The 22,168-nt window shown below is 42.8% G+C and overlaps 1 protein-coding gene and 1 non-coding gene across 3 annotated transcripts in view; both read left to right on the forward strand.

The window, feature by feature from the left end:
- The window catches only part of LOC126475162 (cuticle protein 16.5-like), a 46,279-nt gene extending 25,058 nt beyond the window's left edge, over positions 1-21,221 (forward strand). Inside the window, exons 1-2 of one of the 2 annotated variants that reach the window (XM_050102787.1) lie at positions 17,799-17,836; positions 20,874-21,221. In XM_050102787.1, coding sequence (XP_049958744.1) covers positions 17,825-17,836; positions 20,874-21,125 — 264 coding nt within the window. In that variant the 5' untranslated portion in view covers positions 17,799-17,824 and the 3' untranslated portion in view covers positions 21,126-21,221. Of the gene's footprint in view, positions 1-17,798; positions 17,837-20,873 lie in introns of those variants that run through there. The other variant, XM_050102786.1, reaches the window with a different exon arrangement.
- On the forward strand, positions 18,130-18,204 carry Trnas-cga (transfer RNA serine (anticodon CGA)). The gene has a single exon. It is a non-coding gene; the product is annotated as a tRNA-Ser (tRNA).
- Positions 21,222-22,168: the final 947 nt, after the last annotated feature.

Here is a 22,168-nt window from a genome sequence, read left to right on the forward strand (position 1 = left end):
TTGCTGTATCTAAAGTTCCTGAGTGCTCCCACATCCCACTTTTTTACATATTGATTCTTCCCGGATAATCTCTTAAACTTCAGCCTACTATTCATCACTACACATTGTGATCTGAGTTTATATCTTCTCCTGGGTACGCATTACAATCCAATATCTGATTTAGGAATCTCTGTCTGACCATGATGTAACCTGACTGAAATCTTTTCATATCTCCCGGCCTTTTGCAAGTATACCTCCTCCTCTTGTGATCCTTGAATAGAGTATTCGCTATTACTATCTGAAATTCATTACAACTAGTCTTTCCCTTCTCTCATTCCCAGTTCCAATCCCATATTGTTCTGTAACCTTTCCTTCTTCTCCTTCCCCTACAATTGGATTCCAATCCCCCATGACTATTAGATTTTCTGCTGTATTACCCTTTGAATATCCTCGTATACTTTATCTATGTCTCCATCTTCTACCTTGAGCAATGAGGTTCGAAACCATGATGGGGGCACCAGAATACAGCTACACACGGTTAATCTAATTTGTTTCTTTATGTCAGGGGAATTAGTTCAATTGGCCTATTTGTTTACTTCAGAAGACCAATCCCCACCCTCACCCCCAAAAAAGAGATCATACTGGCATAGCGTCACTACTAGTACATTTTAACAAGCCAACTAACATATGACTGAATTTTTTAATTGTGGGAAATCTCCGACAGAACCACGTCTCAAAGTCACCTAGCAGCCTCAGTGATCTCTATAGTATAATAACGGAGCTGGTGACCCGCTTCAGCCAGGTTTATTTACGCCTGAGCAATATGCAGTGGAGACTGTAAAGCATCTCAAGGACGCTGCCCCAACCAGCTGGCAGCATACATGTTTGTCACCTTCCACGTTGCTGCCTGTTCTGTATTCCACGTGCACAGCAGGTGCCTTCAGTACCGTTGTCTCAACAGTGTGCTCTGGCAGGTGTTCAACGATTTCAACCCAGCTGACTCCTAGTTATTGGCGTAAGTGTATTTTCAGGGACGTATGTTACGTGGTAACTATAAAAAATATACATAAATATTTTACATAGATACAATTATGATTATAAAACAGAACTGATTACATAAAAGTGTGTTAGCATGTATCTCTATTCAGAGTTTGCCAATGAAACCTTGTAGTTTCGAATGAATTGACCGTATTGTCTTTGACTAAGAACGTAAACTGTGAAGTTATTAAGAATTTTGTAAGTGAAAAATACCATTCAGATTGACAATACAGAAGTGAGTCTATGAATGTATGTTGGTAACAGCAAAACCAATAGATCTATGATTCAACACTTACAGAATTCGGAATTTCCAAAATAACTAAGGGAAACGGCAATCAAACAATTCTCAAATTACCTATAGAATCTGTTAGACTGGAAGCATACCGTCTGACTTTTGTAAGAATACCATCCATGTAAACTTGAAGATAGAAAGCCAGATAAATGCGAAAACTACCGCACAATCAGCTTATCATCTCAAGAAAGCAAGGTGCTGACAACAATAATGTACAGAAGAATGGAAAAGAAAAGTGAGGATATGTTAGATGAGGATCATTTCTGTTTTACAAAAGGTAAAAGTACCAGATATGCAGTTTTAACGGTGTATTTGATAATGAAGGTACGGCTTCAGTGCTTCATAGAGCTACTTGACTTAGAAAAAGCTCTGGACATTCTAAAATGGTGCAAACCGTTTGAAATTTTAGTGAAATAGGAGGCTGTAGGGAGAGACGGGACATATGCAGTATATACAACAAGCATGGATGACGAAGAACGAAGTGCTCGGATTAGGGTGTAAGAAAGGGATGCTCTCTTTTACCCCCATTATTCACTATACAGATCGAAGAAGCAATGATGGAAATAAAAGCAAGGGTCACGAGTGGGATTAAAATTCAAGGTGACAGTGTATCTATGATCAGATTCACTGACAACATTGCTACATTGCTGTCCTCAGTGAAAGTGTAGAAGAATTACAGGCTTTGTTGGACTGACTGAACAATCTAATGCTTACAGAATGTAGACTGAGAGTAAAGTAAAGTAAAAAGAAAGACGCAAGTAATGAGAAGTAGCAGAAATGAGATTATCGACGGACATAACATCAGAAGTGGTGAACACGAAGTAGACGAAATTAAGGAATTCATTTATTTTTGAAGCAAAATAACATACGTTGGACGTAGCATGGGGGACGTAAAAAGAGGACTAGCAAAGCCAGAGTCGGCTTTCCTGGCGGACAGGAATCTACTTGTATCAAACGGAGGCATTAATCTGAGGAAGAAATTTCGGAGAGTGAACTTTAGGAACAAAGCCATGTGTGAAAGGAAACATGGACTGTGGAAAACCGGCAGAGAAGGAAAGTGATGCGTTTGAGATGCAGTTCTATAGTAGGCTGTTGTAATGTAGGTGGCCTTTTACGACAAGGAATGAGGAGGCTCTCCGCAGAGTTGGCAAGGAAAGAAGTATGTGGGGATATCTGATTACGGGAAGGGAGAAGATGTTAGAACATGGATTAAGACATCGGGCAATAGGTACCTTGGAACTGGAGGTAACCACAGAAAGTAAAATTTGAGAGAGAAGACAGAGTTGGGAATTTATCCAACAAATATTGGAGAACATTATTTATAAATGCTGGAAAGAAGACGTTGGATCTGGAGAGGAAACCGCATCAAACCAGACAGAAGATATAAATCAGTTACCCCTTTCTACCCAACCCCCTTATTCCACTTCGCTCTTTATGACCTTAACGTTAATGTACGTTCCTACTTTTTGCATCAAGTTTACACTGTTACACTGTTACGCTGTAGAAATAGGTACTCGGGCATCTTCATTTCTTCATGCAATTTTTCCGTGAGTGATGGAGTGTAGTCGAAAACAAGGACAATGTGGTGCAGGCTTTTGTCAGCAGTCGCCCAAAATTTCGGCGATGTTCTATGTCCACATTCGGTTATATACGACGTTATTTCGGTTGACGACCATACAGTGTTTTTATTACATACTCGGTCACCATCTACGGGTCAGGTGGCCCTGACAGCGAAAGTGGAGCTCGGCACAGTCCGTGCGAAGACAGATGGGCAGCTAGCTTTTAATCTGCAACCGATGCTCAGCTTTCGTCTGTAGCGGGTGGCGTAACTGACCCACAGCTGCAGTGGTAAATTGGGCCTAAGGAAAGAACCAAAGACGAAAGTTAGATATCCTTGTTAGAGTATTTGGCTGTTCAAGAAGCATTTCACTGCAAAAACCATCGCGACGTCATTCTGGAAACGCTTGCCATCCAGTTGTTTCATTACCCGGCGAAAGAGGAAGTATTCACTTTGGGCACTTCTGGACAATACGGCTGGAGGCTTGGAGAGGAGGGGAATTTCACAGCACAAAGGAGCAGAAGGTGGAAAATGGTACGGGCCGTTGACGTGAAGTGAAAGCTTCCCCTTTGAGAACGCCTGCGACGCTTCGTCTTGACAGTCTCCTGAAACTTCACCGTGAGATTTCGGTGACAATTTGCACATTATGAGCGTAATCTATAAGCACTACACAAAGGCAATCCCACAAAGCATCAGCACCATCTTGCCTGATGGTTGGATTTTCGCCGTGTTCCACAGATTGCTTTGCTCCTTTCTTTCGCGATCGTGGTGATAGATCTGTCACTTGTCCATAACGATTAGGCGGATAAAGCAGTCATCTGCATTGTCCTTACACAGCTGCAACACTTTCCCCTGTTACGTCGATTCGGTGGTCTCTTTGGCTGGGTGTCAACAGCTGGTGTCACACCTGGTGACCACAGTCGTCATATAGAACACAAAATAGTCATTGTTGCTAAGTTATTTGATTTGGCCATGTTAAGTCATCATCAGATTACCTAAAAGGGAAAACGAGGTTAATTAAATATCATATAAACAGTATGAGAAATGGTTCTTAGCTGCGGCAGTAATTTAATAAAATCGTAACAGTACTCACGTAAAACTGTCAAATGTAATTCACTGCGCCGGCTACCAAAGCTCTATGCCAGCCACATACGTATAAAACCGTCTGGATGAAAATACGGTCGTCTATGGGAACGTACACGGAAAATCTCGGGAATCAAACCACAGCCACGTCAGAAACGAGGTCTGACAAACTGATAAAGGAAACCAACCAAGAATTACAATTACCTTTGAACTGTTATAGCAACAGCTAGAGCGCAGCGTAGAGCCATGCGTACGTCGTATTGGCCTGATGCCAAACAGCCTGGCGGTCTAACCGGTAGCGGCACCAGAATTACTAAATGGCGGATGGCCGCTTATAGCTGCGGTAATGAAACGAAAGCACAATAGATGGCGCTAAAATCTTAAGTTACACAAAAAACTAATATGGAACGTATTAACGCATACTTGATAAGAAGGGTTAAATTGGATTAAATATAAAATTAAAATGGACTAAAAATTAAAATTATTGGACAGGTAATATGGACTATCCAAACCATGTGCACCACTATGATGGTTATTATATAGACTAGGTAAACAGTATTGTGGTGAACATCGGTAGTATTAAAGTTAGCCAGCAAGTAAGACAGGGATAAAGCATGCAAAAGCAGTAAACCACAAGAAAGCAAATTGCAATAAAACTTTTACAAATCTTAAACCCTTAAAAATTACATATGTGGGTGTGAAGGGCACAATTCTATGACACTGCACTACTAAATGCATGCTCAAAAATTACACATCTATGATGAATATTCATACAGGGCAATAAAAAGCGTAGTATTTGAGTGTCTACACTGTTTTCATGAGATTAAGCCACAATGTACGTCATATATAAAAAAAACAATAAATAGAAGGTCCAGAAGCAATTGTTACACTCTGAATAGGTCTTAGGTTAGAATACCAGAGTACAACGATAAATCATATTACTGGAATAACATTGCTAAGTCAGTGGAGGGACCTTATGACAGGTATCATTAATTCACAAAATATCCAGTTCCTGCTAATCAACTAATCATTAAGATGAGTATCATTATGTTCATATATGTACATAGTAATTTCCACTACATCTTACTAGTTCTGCTTTTTTCCCTTTTTGGTCGATTGGAGTACTTCTAAATTGCTTAGCGCCGGCGACTGATAGTCACTAAATTTTAGTTGCTCTACAAAATGGTGAGTGGTGTTTAACTTGTCGTTTTATATTCGGTAAAAGCTAACGAGATCTAGTCTTTAGCATCCTACGCCTTTGTTCTACACACATCAATAAAAGTTTTGCATCACCTCTTCTCCGAGAGTACAGAAAATTGGAATAGAGATCAACATAAACATCAACTCCGCGCTTTTTATTGCTCATGAAAACCACACATTGCATGTTGTATCACCATACAGCGAGACCTACAGAGGTGGTGGTCCAGATTGCTTTACACACCGGTACCTCTAACACCCAGTAGCACACGCTCTTGCATTGATGCATGCCTGTATTAATCGTGGCATACTATCCACAAGTTCATCAAGGCATTGTTGGTCCAGATTGTTCCACTCCTCAACGGCGATTCGACGTAGATCCCTCAGAGAGGTTGGTGGGTCACGTCATCCATAGACAGCCCTTTTAAATCTATCCCAGGCATGTTCGATAGGGTTCATGTCTGGAGAATATGCTGGCCACTCCAGTCAAGCGATGTCGTTTTCCTGTAGAAGGTCATTCACAAGATGTGCACGGTGGCGGCGCGGATTGTCGTCCATCAAGACGAATGCCTCGCCAATATGCTGCCGGTATGATTGCACTATCGGTCGGAGCATGGTATTCACGTATCGTACAGCCGTTACGGTGCCTTCCATGACCACCAGCGGCGTACGTCGGCCCCACATAACGCCACCCCAAAACAGCAGGGAACCTCCACCTTGCTGCAGACGTTGGACAGAGTCTATAAGGCGTTCAGCCTGACTGGGTTGCCGCCAAACACGTCTCCGTCGATGGTCTAGTTGAAGGCATATACGACACTCATCGGTGAAGAGAACGTGATGCCTGAGCGGTCCATTCGGCATGTTGTTGGGCCCATCTGTACCATGCTGCATGGTGTTGTGGCTGCAAATATGGACCTCGCCATGAGCGTCGGAATTGAAGTTGCCCATTATTTATCCTGTAGCGCACAGTTTGAGTCGTAACACGACGTCCTGTGGCTGCACGAATAGCGTTATTCAGCATGGTGGTGCTGCTGTCAGCGTTCCTCCGAGCCATAATCAGTAGGCAGCGGTCATCCACTGCAGTAGTAGCCCTGGGGCGACCTGAACGAGGCATGTCATCGACAGTTCCTGTTTCTCTGTATCTCCTCCATGTCCGAACAACATCGCTTTGGTTCAGTCCGAGATACTTCCCTTGTTGGGAGCCCTTCTTGGCACAAAGTAACAATGCGGACGCGATATACCGTCTAAGGCATGGCTGAACTACAGACAACACGAGCCGTGTACCTCCTTCCTGTTGGAATGACTGGAACTGATCGGCTGTCGGACCCCCTTCGTCTAATAGGCGCTGCTCATGCATGGTTGATTACACCTTTGGGCGGGTTCAGTGACATTTCTGAAGAATCAAAGGGACTGTGTCTGTGATACAATATCCACAGTCAAAGTCTATCTTCAGGAGTTCTGGGAACCGGTGTGATGCAAAACTTTTTTTGATGTGTTATATATGATGCATCACATTTCTGTAATTGATCTTATACAAGCGTGAGCCAGCAAGTTTGTCTCTATACGGCTGTTGATTGTGGATATGACGGTGCTGTAGGCTGTTGACCTTAGCAAAATTAACATCTTTACGTTGTTTTTTAAAAAATTGGCTAACTCGTACCAAAGATTCAATATGAAGCGGGTTCTCATGAAATTGGAATGAATAGGCGTTGAAGCGAATGAGATATTGTACTCATTCTGCGAAGTCTTTTCTCCTGTGTAGATTGTAAACTATCGCTAGTTTGTAACAGTTCAGAACGCAACGTACTTCCGATTAGACTCTTTTTCTATGGATGCTGGATTTAACGCGAACTTCATGTCCACCATAATAACGCAGCACAACCACGGTTTTCGTTCTGCGCATAGACCTCCACGTGAGCATCTACATCTACATCATACTCTGCACGCCATATAACGGTGTGTGGTGGAGGGCACTTTTGGTGCCACTAACTGTTTCCCCCTTCCCTGTTCCACTTGCGAATGGCGCGTGGGAAGAATGACTGTCGGTAAGCCCCTGTATTAGCTCTAATATCTCGAATTTTCTCTACTTCAGACGTGTGTATGGGGAAGTAATATATTGTCAGACTATTTTCCATAAGCGCTTTCTCTAAATTAAAGTAGGAATCTTCTCCGTGATGGCAGGCAGGAGTGGCCGAGCGGTTCTAGGCGCTACAGTGTGGAACCACGCGACCGCTACGGTCGCACGTTCGAATCCTGCCTCGGGCATGGATGTGTGTGATATCCTTAGGTTAGTTAGGTTTAAGTAGTTCTAAGTTGTAGAGGACAGATGGCCTCAGATGTTATGTCCCATAGTGCTCAGAGCCCCCTTCTCCGTGGTGCACAACTCTTCTCTTGTAAGGTCTGCCACTGGGCTTTTTTAAACATTTCCGCAACGTTTTCGTGCAGGCTAAACGAACTCCGGACTAACCACATTATCATTCCTACCTTGTAAATATCCCAGATTGATGAACAAGACTCAACAATCTGCCGAACAAATACCTTATAAGCCACGTCTTTTGTGAATACGCTACATTTCCACGAAACTCTTCCTACGAATCTTAGTCTGGCATCTGCTTTCCCTACTACTCGCTTCATGTGGTCATTTCAAATAAGCTCACTGTAGATAGTTATTAGGAGATATTTTATGGTTGATCATCAGTAGTGTAGTTACACAGCAGTGGATTTCATTTCCTATGTATGCACCATACGTCAGTTTTACAGTATTTACGTTCTGGGTCTGCAGGTCATTGTGCAAATCGATACTGTCTTTTGGCATTGATACTTTCATGTCGGCAACCGTTTCATCTGCGAACAGCCCTTAGGGAGATACCGACGCTTTCTACTTGATGATTTATATAAATTGTAATCAGTAACGATCCTATTACACTTCCTAGGGGCACTTCGGAAATCTGTGGCAAGTGTGTCCGCCCGTACCACAGTTAGCTGCATTCTAACTAGAGGTGCCGTGACATGCTGATGATCTTTGGCAATGCTCAAGAAACAAGATCAGGTAATCACGTGTGCAGCGTGCACTCCACACAAAATGTTGGAACCTGACTGTGACGGTGCTCGAAGGGTAATAGTGTAATGCATTGGTCAGCGATCCGCCTTCTCTCAACAGCCATCGGGGACCGGTGCCGGCAACACACCTTGGAGATGCCCTTGGCCCTTCTCTCAGCCGCAGTTGTATGACCACAGAGGTATTACAGCGATCGCGAACTCAAATACAAGTTATCGAGGTGAGCAGAAGCCGGCGTTTGGAAATATAAAGGCAGAGAAGACAAAAGGACACTGATATCACAGGATGTAGTACTCAACGGACAACATGCTGTTTGCCGAAAGAGGGAATGACTTCTAGGAGTAGCTTTTTTGGCACTTTTCCGTTTTTCTTCTGTCTTGAGAATTGCAGGCAGTACGAAACAGTTTCTGAGGATGATTAGAAACTGATTCTCGACACGAAACTAGTCGTCAAGTAAATAAAAGTGAAATTTGCAGCTTTGGCTGTTTTTCGTTCTATTGGTTAATTAGGACCGTGAAAAATAATTTCGCTGAAGAGAAGAAGAAAATGAGATGACCACTTCTGGTGGGCTGTCACATTCAGGGAGAGACCTCTGCAGAACATCTGGAAATCGTCTTCGAGAGACAGGCTTCGAGAGTGGAAAAAAGTCACTTTTGGGGGCCAGACTCCCTAGTAGGGCATGCCGACTATACATACCAGAGTAGGGACGTTGATGACGTTCTGGATGGGACCTGGCTTCTGAGGGTCACCGCGGCCGATGCCGAACATCCAACTCCGGCCGCTGACCGAAGGACACGCACCGGCAGCCGAATCACGCCTTCAGCAGAAGACGTGGCTAACCGAATCCAGCGCACATTCCAGCCGCGCCGCAAGCAAAAAGAAAAAAAAATGTTCAAATGTGTGTGAAATCTTATGGGACTTAACTGCTAAGGTCATCAGTCCCTAAGCTTACACACTACTTAACCTAAATTATCCTAAGAACAAACACACACACCCATGCCCGAGGGAGGACTCGAACCTCCGCCGGGACCAGCCGCACAGTCCATGACTGCAGCGCCCAAGACCGCTCGGCTAATCTCGCGCGGCATAACTGCACCATTAAGTGGATTACGTCTGTCAGTAGGGATTCTCCGTTTTGCGTATACGCGTCCACACTTCACTATCTGACCTGCTGCACAGACGGAAATGAGCATTATCGGCTTGCTCTTGCCACCAGTACTTGAAAGTACTAACCAACCTAAAAACATCTATAATTATTAGTCTGCAACTGAACTAAGTACTGACGTAAAGTTGTTAAGTTCAGTGTTCTCAGCAACCAATAAAAATATCTTCACTTACACCCCTCACACACCGTATCTGTACAGCCGTGATGAAAAACGCTTTTGTTTGTAAGAATAAATGTTTGTAACAAATCTAATTAATTTTTTATGGCTCGTGCTACCAACCCGTTTATTTAGTATGCAAATGTCTCTCTCAATACCAGTTGAAATACTGTTGTTGTCCTCAGTCCAAAGACTGGTTTGCTGCAGTTCTTCATGCTACTCTATCCTGTGCAGCCCTCTTTATCTCCGAGTAACTACTGAAATCTACATCCTTCTGAATCTGTTTGGTGTATTCGTTTTTACCCTCCACTCTTCCGTCAACTACTAAACTGGCGATCTCTTGATGCCTCAGAACGTATCCTACCAACCGATCCCTTCTTCTAGTCAAGTTGTGCCACAATTCCTTTTCTCTCCCATTCAGTACCTCCTCATTAGTTAAATGATCTTCCTATCAAATCTTCAGCATTCTTCTGTAGCACTACTTTTCGAAAGCTTCTATTATTTCTTGTCTCAACCATTTATCGTCCATGTTTCACTTTCACACGTGACTACACACCATACAAACACATTCAGAAAAAACTTCTTGACGTTTAAATCTAAACTCGATGCTAACTAATTTCTCTTCTTTAGAAACGCTTTCCTTCCATAGCCACTCTACATTTTCAATCCTCTCTATTTCTACCACCATCAGTTAAAACTCACCACTTAAAGTGCCTCATTTTCTAATCTAATTTCCTCAGCATCACCTGATAAGTTTTCAGATAGATTATATAATGGTAAGACAGAGAAGAAAGGTTTTAAATTGTAACACATTTCCAGGGGCAGATGTGGACTCTGACCACAGTTAATTAGTTATGAACTGTAGACTAAAACTGAAGAAACTGCCAAAAGGTAGCAATTCAAGGAGATGGGGCCTGGATGAACTGAAAGGCTGTATAGAGATTCAGAGAGAGCATTAGGGAACGATTGAGAAGAACAGGGAAAAGAGATTCAGTAGAAGAAGAATGGGTAACTTCGAGAGATGAAATAGTGAAGGCATCAGAATATCAAGTAGGTAAAAAGACGAGGGCTGGTAGAAATCCACGGGCAACAGAAGAGATATTGAATTTAGCTAACGAAAGAAAAAATATAAATATGCAGTAAAAGAAGCAGGCGGAAAGGAATACAAACGTCTCAAAGAAGAGATCAACGGGAAGTGCAAAATGGGTAACACAGGACAAATGCAAGGATGTAGAGGCATGTATCACTAGAGGTAAGACAGATACTGCCTACAGGAAAATTAAAGAGACATTTGGAGGAAAGAGAACCACTTGTATGAATATCAAGAGCTCAGATGGAAAACCAATCCAAAGCAAAGAAGGAAAAGCAGAAAGGTGGATGGAATATGTAGAGGGTCTATACAAGGGCGATGTACTTGAAGGCAATATTATGGAAATTGAAGAGAACGTAGGTGAAGATGAGATGGGACATATGATACAGCGTGAATAATTTGATAGACCACTGAAAGACCTAACTCGAGCCGGCCGCGGTGGCCGAGCGTTTCTAGGCGCTTCAGTCCGGAACCGCGTGACTGCAACGGTCGCAGGTTCGAATCCTGCCTCGGGCATGGGTGTGTGTGATGTCCTTAGGTTTGTTAGGTTTAAGTAGTTCTAAGTTCTAGGCGACTGATGACCTCAGATGTTAAGTCCCATAGTGCTCAGAGCCATTTGAACCATTTTTGAACCTAACTCGAAACAAGATCCCGAGAGTAAACAACATTCCATTAGAATTGGTGATAGCCTTGGGAGAGCCAGCCATGACAAAACTCTACCATCAGGTGAGCAAGATGTATGAGCCAGGTGAAATACTCTCAGACTTCAAGAAGAAGATAATAATTCTAAACTCAAAGAAAGCAGGTGTTGACAGGTGTGAAAATTACCGAACTATCAGTAATAAGCTGCGGCTGCATAATACTAATACCAATTCCTTACAGACGAATGGAAAAACTGGTAGAAGCCGACCTCGGCGAAGATCAGTTTGTATTCCGTAGAAATGTTGGAACACGCGAGGCAATTCTGACCAACGACTTAGGGAAAGCTTTTCACAACGTTGACTCGAATACTCTCTTTCAAATTCTGAAGGTGGCAGAGATAAAATACATGGAGCGAAAGGCTATTTACAATTTGTACAGAAACCAGATGGTAGTTATAAGAGTCGAGGAGCATGAAAGGGAAGCACTGGTTGAGAAGAGAGTGAGACAGGGTTGTAGCCCAACCCCTATGTTATTCAATCTGTGTATTGACCAAGCAGTAAAGAAAACAAAAGAAAAATTTGGATTATAAATTAAAATCCGTGGAGAATAAATAAAAACTTTGAGGTTAACAGATGACATTGTAATTCTGTCAGAGACAGCAAAGGACATGGAAGAGCAGTTGAACGGAATGGACAGTGTCTTGAAAGGAGGATATAATATGAACATGAACAAAAGTAAAACGAGGATAATGGAATCTTGTCGAATTAAATCAGGTGATGCTGAGGGAATTAGATTAGAAAATGACGCACTTTAAGTGGTAGATGAGTTTTAACTGATGGTGGTAGTAATAGAGAGTATTGAAAATGTAGAGTGACTATGGAAGGAAAGCGTGTATTTCATTGATGACCGCACAAGATATTTTACTATTAACGGCATGACGCAGGATGGTTTTTAACGGTTGTGACAGTGCAGTAAGAACATAGCTATACCGGTCGTTGTAAATAATTTTATGATGGGTTAAGACAATCACATGATCGAAACCGGGAATTAATAAGGATTTGTTTATCAGCAGCTCTTAATAGTGCTGAAGTATGGTTTTCATTGTGATCGTTGCTTATAAAGCTAATGTGTTGCTAATTTCTCTGTAGAATGAAAGGAATGCCATTGGCACACATGCGGCTTTTCGCGGATGATGCTGTAGTATACATAGAAGTTGCAGCATTAGAAAATTGTAGCGAAATGCAGGAAGATCTGCAGCGGATAGGCACTTGGTGCAGGGAGTGGCAACTGACCCTTAACATAGACAAGTGTAATGTATTGCGAATACATAGAATCAAGGATCCTTTATTGTATGATTATATGATAGCGGAACAAACACTGGTAGCAGTTACTTCTGTAAAATATCTGGGAGTATGCGTGTGGAGCGATTTGAAGTGGAATGATCATATAAAATTAATTGTTGGTAAGGCGGGTACCAGGTTGAGATTCATTGGGAGAGTCCTTAGAAAATGTAGTCCATCAACAAAGGAGGTGGCTTACAAAACACTCGTTCGACCTATACTTGAGTATTGCTCATCAGTGTGGGATCCGTACCAGATCGGGTTGACGGAGGAGATAGAGAAGATCCAAAGAAGAGCGGCGCGTTTCGTCACAGGTTTTTTGGTAACCGTGACAGCGTTACGGAGATGTTTAACAAACTCAAGTGGCAGACTCTGCAAGAGAGGCGCTCTGCATCGCGGTGTAGCTTGCTCGCCAGGTTTCGAGAGGGTGCGTTTCTGGATGAGGTATCGAATATATTGCTTCCCCCTACTTATACCTCCCGAGCAGATCACGAATGTAAAATTAGAGAGATTAGAGCGCGCACGGAGGCTTACAGACAGTCGTTCTTCCCGCGAACCATACGCGACTGGAACAGGAAAGGGAGGTAATGACAGTGGCACGTAAAGTGCCCTCCGCCACACACCGTTGGGTGACTTGCGGAGAATAAATGTAGATGTAGATGTAGAAGTAGAACAGCAATATGAGCAATTGAATACAAAGTTCTTGATTTTCCACCCGCGTTAAGCGATTAAAATTACGCGACCTTTCCCCCAAGCGCTCCTTGGCCATTGTCTAGTGATATGACTGCTGATGAGCTGCTGGTACGACCCCTTAATGCAACTAGCTGCCGGCTTTGATGTGCTCGCAACGTCGCCATACACGGGCACCCGCGCGATCGCTGCATCCCACGCTGCGGTGAGCTGCTTTCCACCGTCTCTATGATAAGTATTATTGGTGGTTTATATTTCTATCGGTTCTTTAAATCACAGTCGCAGAAGCCGTTCGTCAGATTTGATCCGGTGATAATTTTTAACGCATACTCAGCTAGAGAGGATTTCTCGGGATGACATAGGCGACAAAACCAGTCACGCTCCTTCCTTATACAAAACATGCCGCTTGTCGAACGTAAGATTTGCCATACTCACAAGGTATCTTGAAGGCCCTAGGTGTTATGAGGCCTACTGCATCTTCAACTGGTCTCAGGGATTGCCAGATTTTTGTCGACGGCCTGAAGATCGACTTGATCTTGTTTCTCTCCAGTAGCCTGCTCATCTTTACCGACACAGGGCCGCGGAAAGGTGAGAAAGCGAGTTTGTTTTCCCGCTCCTCGCTGGTGGTCTTATTTTGATTCTTGTTTGAAATCATTTATTTAATGAATGTTGCAGCCTTTGTTGTTGAAATCTTGCGTAGGTAGCTCAGCTCATGGGGCACCAATGTTTGTAATATAGAGGCTTCTGTGATGAGGGTTGATGGTGTACAAGTGCATATTTGTGAGCGAAGGTTTCCCATAGGCACTGTGGTCATTAGCATATGTTAACCTCGAGAGACATTTTATCTAAAAGAAATTGCAAATGTTCTCGTTAGTGACTTGAAAGGCCAAAAGTTTGACGTATTTCGACTCAATGGTACGATTTGATATTTGTTTTCTTAGTGCAGTGTGGTCAGGCTCTGGATGAAGTTCACAACCTCTGCAGTCATTGCAGTACTCGTACAGTTCCTATTCTACTAAAATTACGTGGAACAACAAACTTACATAAGCGCAATTTGTCGGTAGTAGTAGTAGTAGTAGTACTAGTAATAACAGAAGTCGTCACAGCAGGACAGAGTTGCGTAACTAGTGCTACTGGCTATGAGAACGTAGCAACGACGATACTACTTCTAGCACCTGACTCCTGACAATCAGTGTGTTGCTATTGTTTACTCGAGTTCACATCTGCATTGTCTCGTCGTTGACTGCACACGTGTGCATTCTCATATACATAAAAACACACACACACACAAATTTACAGGGTGATTCAGTTGTCGTTTCGTGCAACCTGCACTGTTATGTCTGGCCTTCAGAAACCACGCACGCCGTTTCCATATTCGCTCTCTCGCTACGCTCTATTATTCCTACAGAAAAAATGAACAGGAGCTTTTTGTACAAAACTAAGCTAGATTAAATTTTGTTGTGGGTTAAAAGTTTAACTGGGGGCTACGTTTTTTGAGTTACTCAAGAAAAACGTACAAAACTTGTGGTGTCACCGCCAGACACCACACTTGCTAGGTGGTAGCTTAAATCGGCCGCGGTCCATTTAGTACATGTCGGACCCGCGTGTCGCCACTGCGTAATCGCAGACCTAGCGCCACCACAAGGCAGGTCTAGTGATAGGAACAAGCACTCGTCCCAGTTGTACGAGGAGATTGCTAGCGACCATACGGACGAATCCTTCCTCTCATTTGCCGAGAGCCAGTTAGAATAGCCTTCTGCTAAGTCCATGGCTACGACCTAGCAAGGCGCCATTAGCCTTACCTACTTTGAGAGTTATAGTATAGATGTCTCAAGAAGAATGCTGTAGTCATCAAATAATAAAGTTAAGTATAAAGCAGCTACGTACTTTTCTTGCTACCATTCAATAGTTATCCTGTTCCAGAATTGACGCCCGTCGGCGTGAGTGTGTACACGTGCCTTTCTATCGGCTACCCGTCACTGTGGACTGGCTGCCTTGTCAGTCCACTTCAAAACTGACCTTCAAACGCACCGCCATCAATGCCTCACGAGCCATGATTTCTGTGTTGTGCGTAACACTCTCCCCCTACCACCGTCAAAAACTTGCGACTGGATGAATTATTTCCCACGTTCTACCTTTTATGGTCTTCATTGACTGGTTTTATTACGTCACCGGCTTACTCGAGCACTTACAAATTGTAAAATTATGTAAATTTTACGTAACAGCTTTGTGGATTTTAAGACTATAAAATAAACAATGTAATTGTTGTATTCGTCAGGCCTTCCGACTACGGAACAACAGTTCTTGGAAGGGCTAAGTTTGGATCGAATTGTCAGAGTAATTAGTTATAGCGGAACGTAAGTCCTTTTTCTTTCATTACTCTTACGGGCCGACTATAATTGTTGTGTATAATTAATGCAAACGAAAAAAGGTCGCATACTAGGAACAGTTCGTGTACTTGGTAAAGTTTGTATGGTGATAGGATGGAGTGTCACAAGAAACATACCAGAAGTCCTAGCTGGTGAGAAATGAATGAGGGGGAGGAGGTGTGCTTGAAGGTCACTTTTGTACGTTTTTCTGCAATAAATCGAAAACCGTGGCCTCCAGCTAAAACATAGCCCAGTAAAAAATTTAACCACGTTAAATTTCATACAAAATATTCCTTTCATTTTTTCTGTAGGATTAATAGTTTGGCGTAGCGAACGAGAGAATATGAATATCACGGAGTGGTTTTTCAAGGACAGACATAAGATTGCGGTTTGCATAAAATAACATCGGTAGGGGCTGCTGAGTCACCATGCATATTGATTCCTGGCACACAGAAACGAAAACCCTGTGGTGTCACCGCCAGACACCACACTTGCTAGGTGGTAGCCTTGAAATCGGCCGCGGTCCGTTAGTATACGTCGGACCCGCGTGTCGCCACTATCAGTGATTGCAGACCGAGCGCCGCCACACGGCAGGTCTAGACCGACTTCCTAGCACTCGCCCCAGTTGTACAGCCGACTTTGCTAGCGATGGTTCACTTACAAAATACGCTCTCATTTACCGAGACGATAGTTAGCATAGCCTTCAGCTACGTCATTTGCTACGACCTAGCAAGGCGCCATTACCAGTTACTATTGATGCTGTAAAACATGTACCGTCAAGAGCGATGTTCACCATTTATGGATTAAAGTTAAGTATTCCACAGCTACGTCATTTTTTGCTAGTCTAATTTCCTTGTCCTGTTCCAGACCTCACGCCAGCCTGCGTGAGCTAAAACGCGTGCCTTTCGGCTTCCTCTCAAAACCGGGTTGGCTCTCTTGCCAATCCACAACAAACCCCTTTGGCGCTAAATGAATATACTGTTTCTTACGTTAGATTTCGCTCATTCGTGAGCGTACAGGAGCGCATCAGTACCAACTCCCAAAATTGAAAAATTACTTTTACGTTTCTGATATTGATATACAAATATATACGAAAAGGGGGGAATGGCAGACAAGCTTGAACCTATTTCCTGCGTGATCAGGGGCATTTGAATACTCTTCTTGCGCTCCATACGCAGATGGAACTGGAAGAAACCTTGTCCCTAGATTAACAAAACCTCATAAAATTCACGGTAACAGTTGGTAACAATTCACTGTTATCCCCACTCTAGTATTTTCAGCATAGGGTGTAAAACAGAACATTTTGTATTGCTTTATATGTGACATACCGTTGGAGACTGAATAATTAACAAGTGCATAAACTGTAAATTGTAACTCAGTTTGAATAGAATATGGATTAGTAAACTTTACGATGGTTTGGTAACAATGTAAAATTTACCCCACTTTAGTGTTCTACGGTTAATAGTGATATAATGTGACGTGCCCTCTGCCGTCCATTTCACAGTGACTGCTGGTATTGTTTCCTTGAATATTAAATGCTTGCTATCGTCACCACTTAAGAAATGTCGTCTACTAAATGATTGAGCGTTGGGTTCAAAGGTGATATTATCACGATCCACATCTAAGAAGGTCATTAAAGTTAAAGTAAAAAAGAGGTAAATTAATGCCACATGAATGAATACAACTGAATTATAAGTAATCAGAGGAAATGAATTTCCCCAATTCGTACCAGAAAATTATATCCCAAATTTATCTACTCACATAATGTGCTAGTAACCTTTTATTCGACTGTAGGCTACACCGATGGAGATGATGGGTACGTAAATATGTTTAATAAAGAGAGATCAGTTCTGGGGTGTCTAATAAATGCTACTAGTGGTAGCTGAAGAGGCCAAGTTACAGGGGGACAGTCTCGAAGGAGCGAACTGCCGAAACCGTACGCCTGTACGCAACAGCGAGATGGCAGAGCTGTCCGAATTCGGCCGTGCTGGGTCACCTCCCTTCCTCCCTCCCCTGATGGGTGTAACAGGTAATGCATCACGCGCTGCGGTCAGCTGTTGGCAATGAGGCGGGGCCGCTGTGGGAGGCGCTGGCAAGTATAAAAGGCGCTCGCAGGCTGGTCAGAGCACAGTAGCCAGCAGCCGCCGACCACTCCACACCCCAAACATGTACAAGCTGGTGAGTGAACACCTATCTCATTCCTATGCGATTAACAAATGCAGGTACACAAAAATGTTAAGGGGACCTTACCATATTTTCGACTCTGACTGTAGAGCTGATGAAGAACTATTTCCACAGTCAGATTTTCACTCTGCAGCGGAGTGTGCGCTGATATGAAACTTCCTGGCAGCTTAAAACTGTGTGCGGGACCAACACTCGAACTCGGGTTCGCAGGAGAGCTTCTGTAAAGTTTGGAAGGTAGGAGACGAGATACTGGCAGAAGTAAAGCTGTGAGGACGGGACGCGAGTCGTGCTTGGGTAGCTCAGTTGGTAGAGCATTTGCCCGCGAAAGGCAAAGGTCCCGAGTTCGAGTCTCGGTCCGGCACACAGTTTTAATCTGCCTGGAAGTTTCAACTATTTTCATGTTGATGAAAGTACCTTACCGTTCTCAGTGAACAGCAGTTCGCCTTTGGTTTTGCTGCCAGAGATAATTTGTTACATTAAAGGATAGCAGTATATTTTTCCGTCAGTAAATGGTCGAGATATTTTCATTTTTTTTAAACTAAACAAGGATAGTATGTTAGTATGTTTGAGGTGATGAAAGAAGTCCAATGTCTCATTTTTGAATCCTCGAAAAAGTGCAATTTATTCACGTGTTCAGTAGAACTAACTATCTGAGGTAAAAGTTTTCTCCTAAATTTACGCCGAGCTTTCATCTTGTCAGACTGCAAAGTGGAGCTAAACGGTTCGACTTCACGTACTTGCAAGAGTTATTCCTCGATGTAACGGCTGAAATTGCATATACTCACAACATTGAAGGATTACTGAAGGCTACTTAAACAAGAAGTGTTGTCCCCTCTTTGTAAAATTTCATTTAAACGGCAGAGGAAGCGCTGTACTAACCATATGCGACTCTATTACGTCACTGTCAGCTCAAAAAACCTTGGGCTACTCATTGAAGTCATTAAACGCTTTTATTTCACTTTATAGCCAAACAATACTTCATTTTTTACAATTGCTATTTCGAATGAATGCTCTTCACCTACAGATAAGAGTGTCAGATATAAATGAGCACACATACCTTAGTAAAGACTCTGATCCATACATCATGTCAGTAAGGTTACATTAAAGTTGATTCCATAATGGATATTTCGCTGGTCAGCTCAAGTGTTTCCTGTTTTGAATCCTCCTGACAGATTAAAATCAAACTTTTTCCTGTTAAGAGCCACATTCATACCGACTAAGCTAATCAGGTACGAGACAGGAAAAACCTATATTGATTCAGTTCTGCCAGTACCTGCCTGTTCCTTTACTAATTCTCTAGCATAACTTCGGGAATTAGAACTTTCGAATGAAAGGATATCCTAAGAACTTGGTCACATTTGTGTACTGTGAAGAGGAGAGCAGATTGTTTAAGCTTGCGTTTCGCTGAATGAGCTTTTACGAATCAGGCTGCCAGACGCCTGTAAGGATTCCTTGACACCTTCAATATAAATTCTGAGTGCACATCTTCTTTGGGCGAGAAAACCAGTGTTGAGAATGTTTCCTTAGTTTTCATAGAACATTCTGTTGAAACTTGGGAACATTCGACATTCAACAAGCATCGACACCATCTCGACAACAGCGTCTGTCTCTTACAAGGCTAAACAGAACTCAACATTTGTGTTAGTAGATACGTGTACTTCTAAGGAAGAAAACTTTGCCGGATAAAATACTTTTATTTCAAGGAACGGATGGGGGAATAATTTGGATCTGAAACCCGAAGAATTCGACTGAAATCTTCATGGTCGTCCAGCCTGATACTAGTGTCAGATTGGCGCAATATTAAGGTGACGACGTGGTGGTTGGCCAAACAATTTTTCCAATGAGACACCAGCATCCAGCTCTACGCCGCAAGGACTTCAGTCGATAGCAGTTGGAAAAAAAAATAGCGAGAGAGAAAGAAAGAGAGAGATGCTACACAATAATTTTAACTACAGATTGCCCTGCAGTAATATTTACATGAAACATGCTACAAGCGCTAATTACACAGAGTGAAACTGGTACTGTTATCGCTGTTATTGACAGTGGTATGATGTAGTGGAGCATACCCCTCACACACTACTGACTCTCTGAAAAATTCAGAGATAGAACGACGCTATTTATGCGCCTTAATGTGAGGCGAGGGCAACAGTACAGGTTCACATGGAGCAGTTGTATTGTCTTTAGTCGTCCTAAAGATATGTGAACACTTTACAGGTGTTGACCAAAAATGGATGTGGAAGTATGGCGTCGAATGGTAGCGCAACGGTGATTGACTAATCGATTCATCCGCGGAGGGTACGCGTAATTACACACAATTAATAGCTGGATTAGTATCGTCACTCTCAGTCAGCAGCATACGTTGATGGGTCGTATAATTATTTGAACAATTATTGAGGTTACTGTGTATTGTTATGGTGCGACAGTTTCATTTGGAAACCAAAATAGTAATGACGCACTCAGCGTGGGAGTGGAACTAAATTTAACTGATTGACACTAGCGATTTATAGGATGTCAGTTAATTAAAGACCCAATAAGCGAAATAAAGGGTATGAATTATTATGTTTTCAAAGCAACATTTTAACTTAAATTTGAAGAACATTAATATTCGTAAAGAAAAGGCTTGTTTTCGTTCTAGACAAAATGGTTAGGTGTCATAGGAAGAGTATTCTCTTCATTAACCATGATTTCTCCTTATGCAGTAGTAACAAATAAAATGTATCAGCAAAATACAGTGGGAGGCCTTCAGATTTCGCATAGTACTGAGCAAGTGAGAGGACGTTTGCCAAGAAGAAGGCAAGAAGTACTTTGTTTCTTACTTTGTGCGCTCTTTCTTTGCACTTCGGATCCAGATAGGTAGAAATCAGAAGACTATAAGCAAACATTGTGTTCACACAGCCCGTCACCGCTTTTACTTTCAAAAAACAGCTTTTATTTTGCAGTAAGCGCTGTTCCTTCTATATTACTATAAGAACCAATAGCCGACTGGAAGTGAAGACCTTCTTCTGTAAACACGTCCTCTTCGACACTGCAGATCGTCCTCGCCGCCGTGCTGGCCGTCGCCGCCGCCGCCCCCGGATTCCTGGGCGCGCCTGCTGTCGCCTACACCGCCCCCGCGGTGGCCGCCGCCCCCGTGGCCTACGCCGCCCCCGCTGTCGTCAAGGCCGCCGTCGCCGCCCCCGCTGTGGCCTACGCCGCCCCCGCTGTAGCCTACGCCGCCCCCGCCTACCACGCCCCCGTAGCCTACGCTGCAGCTCCCGCTGTCGTCAAGACGCACTACTTCTAGAAGACGCACTTCATAAAAAGCCAAATATTTATTTAAGCGGCATCTCGGTGCTATATGCACAAAAATGAGAAAAATAAAATGATATATCATGAGAAACTACTGTCTTCTTTATTTACCCTCCCCTATAAAATGTTCCCATTATTCCAGTATTATGTTACTCTAAACTAGACTCACCTCCAGAACGAGGTAAGGTATTCATAACCTCTCAGCAATTTCTCAATAAACAAAATCAGTGTACCATTCCGACCATAGCTTTATTAATCTCAGTTTCAAGGCCACATGTTATGTAGTGCAATGTAAGATTTAATGATTGGAATATGTTTAGTTCGTTTAGCACATCATTCTGAGAATAAAAAAATCGGAAAGAAGTTTTGTATGTTTCAGATAAATAATAAATAATAACAATAATTTGTAAAAAGTTAGTTGTTTTAAGGGTAGATGAAAATGAAGTTTTTGCCAGTTCCAAGGACAGGTAAGTGATTTCAGAATTCCGTAATGTGTAAACTACTGCATTTACTTTGGTAAACAGAAAAGCAAGTTTTAACTATACAATGCGAGGGTTGCCCAGAAAGTGATGCACCGTATTTTTTTCCTTCAAGAATTCCTTATTGAACATAGTGAGAATTACACACACGAAAGAATGGTGTTTTATCTACACACCCTACTTTCCCACGTAATCTCCGTCCCGTTCTATGGTCTTCCTCCAGCACGAAACAAGGTCGTGTATGCCCTGTCGGTATCAATCCTTGTCCTGATGGTGGAGCATGTGCGTCACTGTGTGAATCACCTCCTCATCGTCCTCAAAATGTCTTCCACGAATGGCGTCCTTTAATGGCGTATAACAACATCAGCTGCAAATCGTGGAACTCCGCTGAACCGCCTTCTGATGAACCCACCGACGATGTCTGGCGACTAACTGTGTGTACTTCTGTCGTCAGCAGATGCCGCAAAGACTTTTCACAAGCGTTTGTGAATATTCCCCACAGTTTCTTTCTCTGCAGTGAAAAATTCAATTACGTCACGTTGCTTGTAACGTACATCAC

This window comes from Schistocerca serialis, chromosome 4, assembly GCF_023864345.2.
Source record: "Schistocerca serialis cubense isolate TAMUIC-IGC-003099 chromosome 4, iqSchSeri2.2, whole genome shotgun sequence".
Classification (NCBI taxonomy): domain Eukaryota; kingdom Metazoa; phylum Arthropoda; class Insecta; order Orthoptera; family Acrididae; genus Schistocerca; species Schistocerca serialis.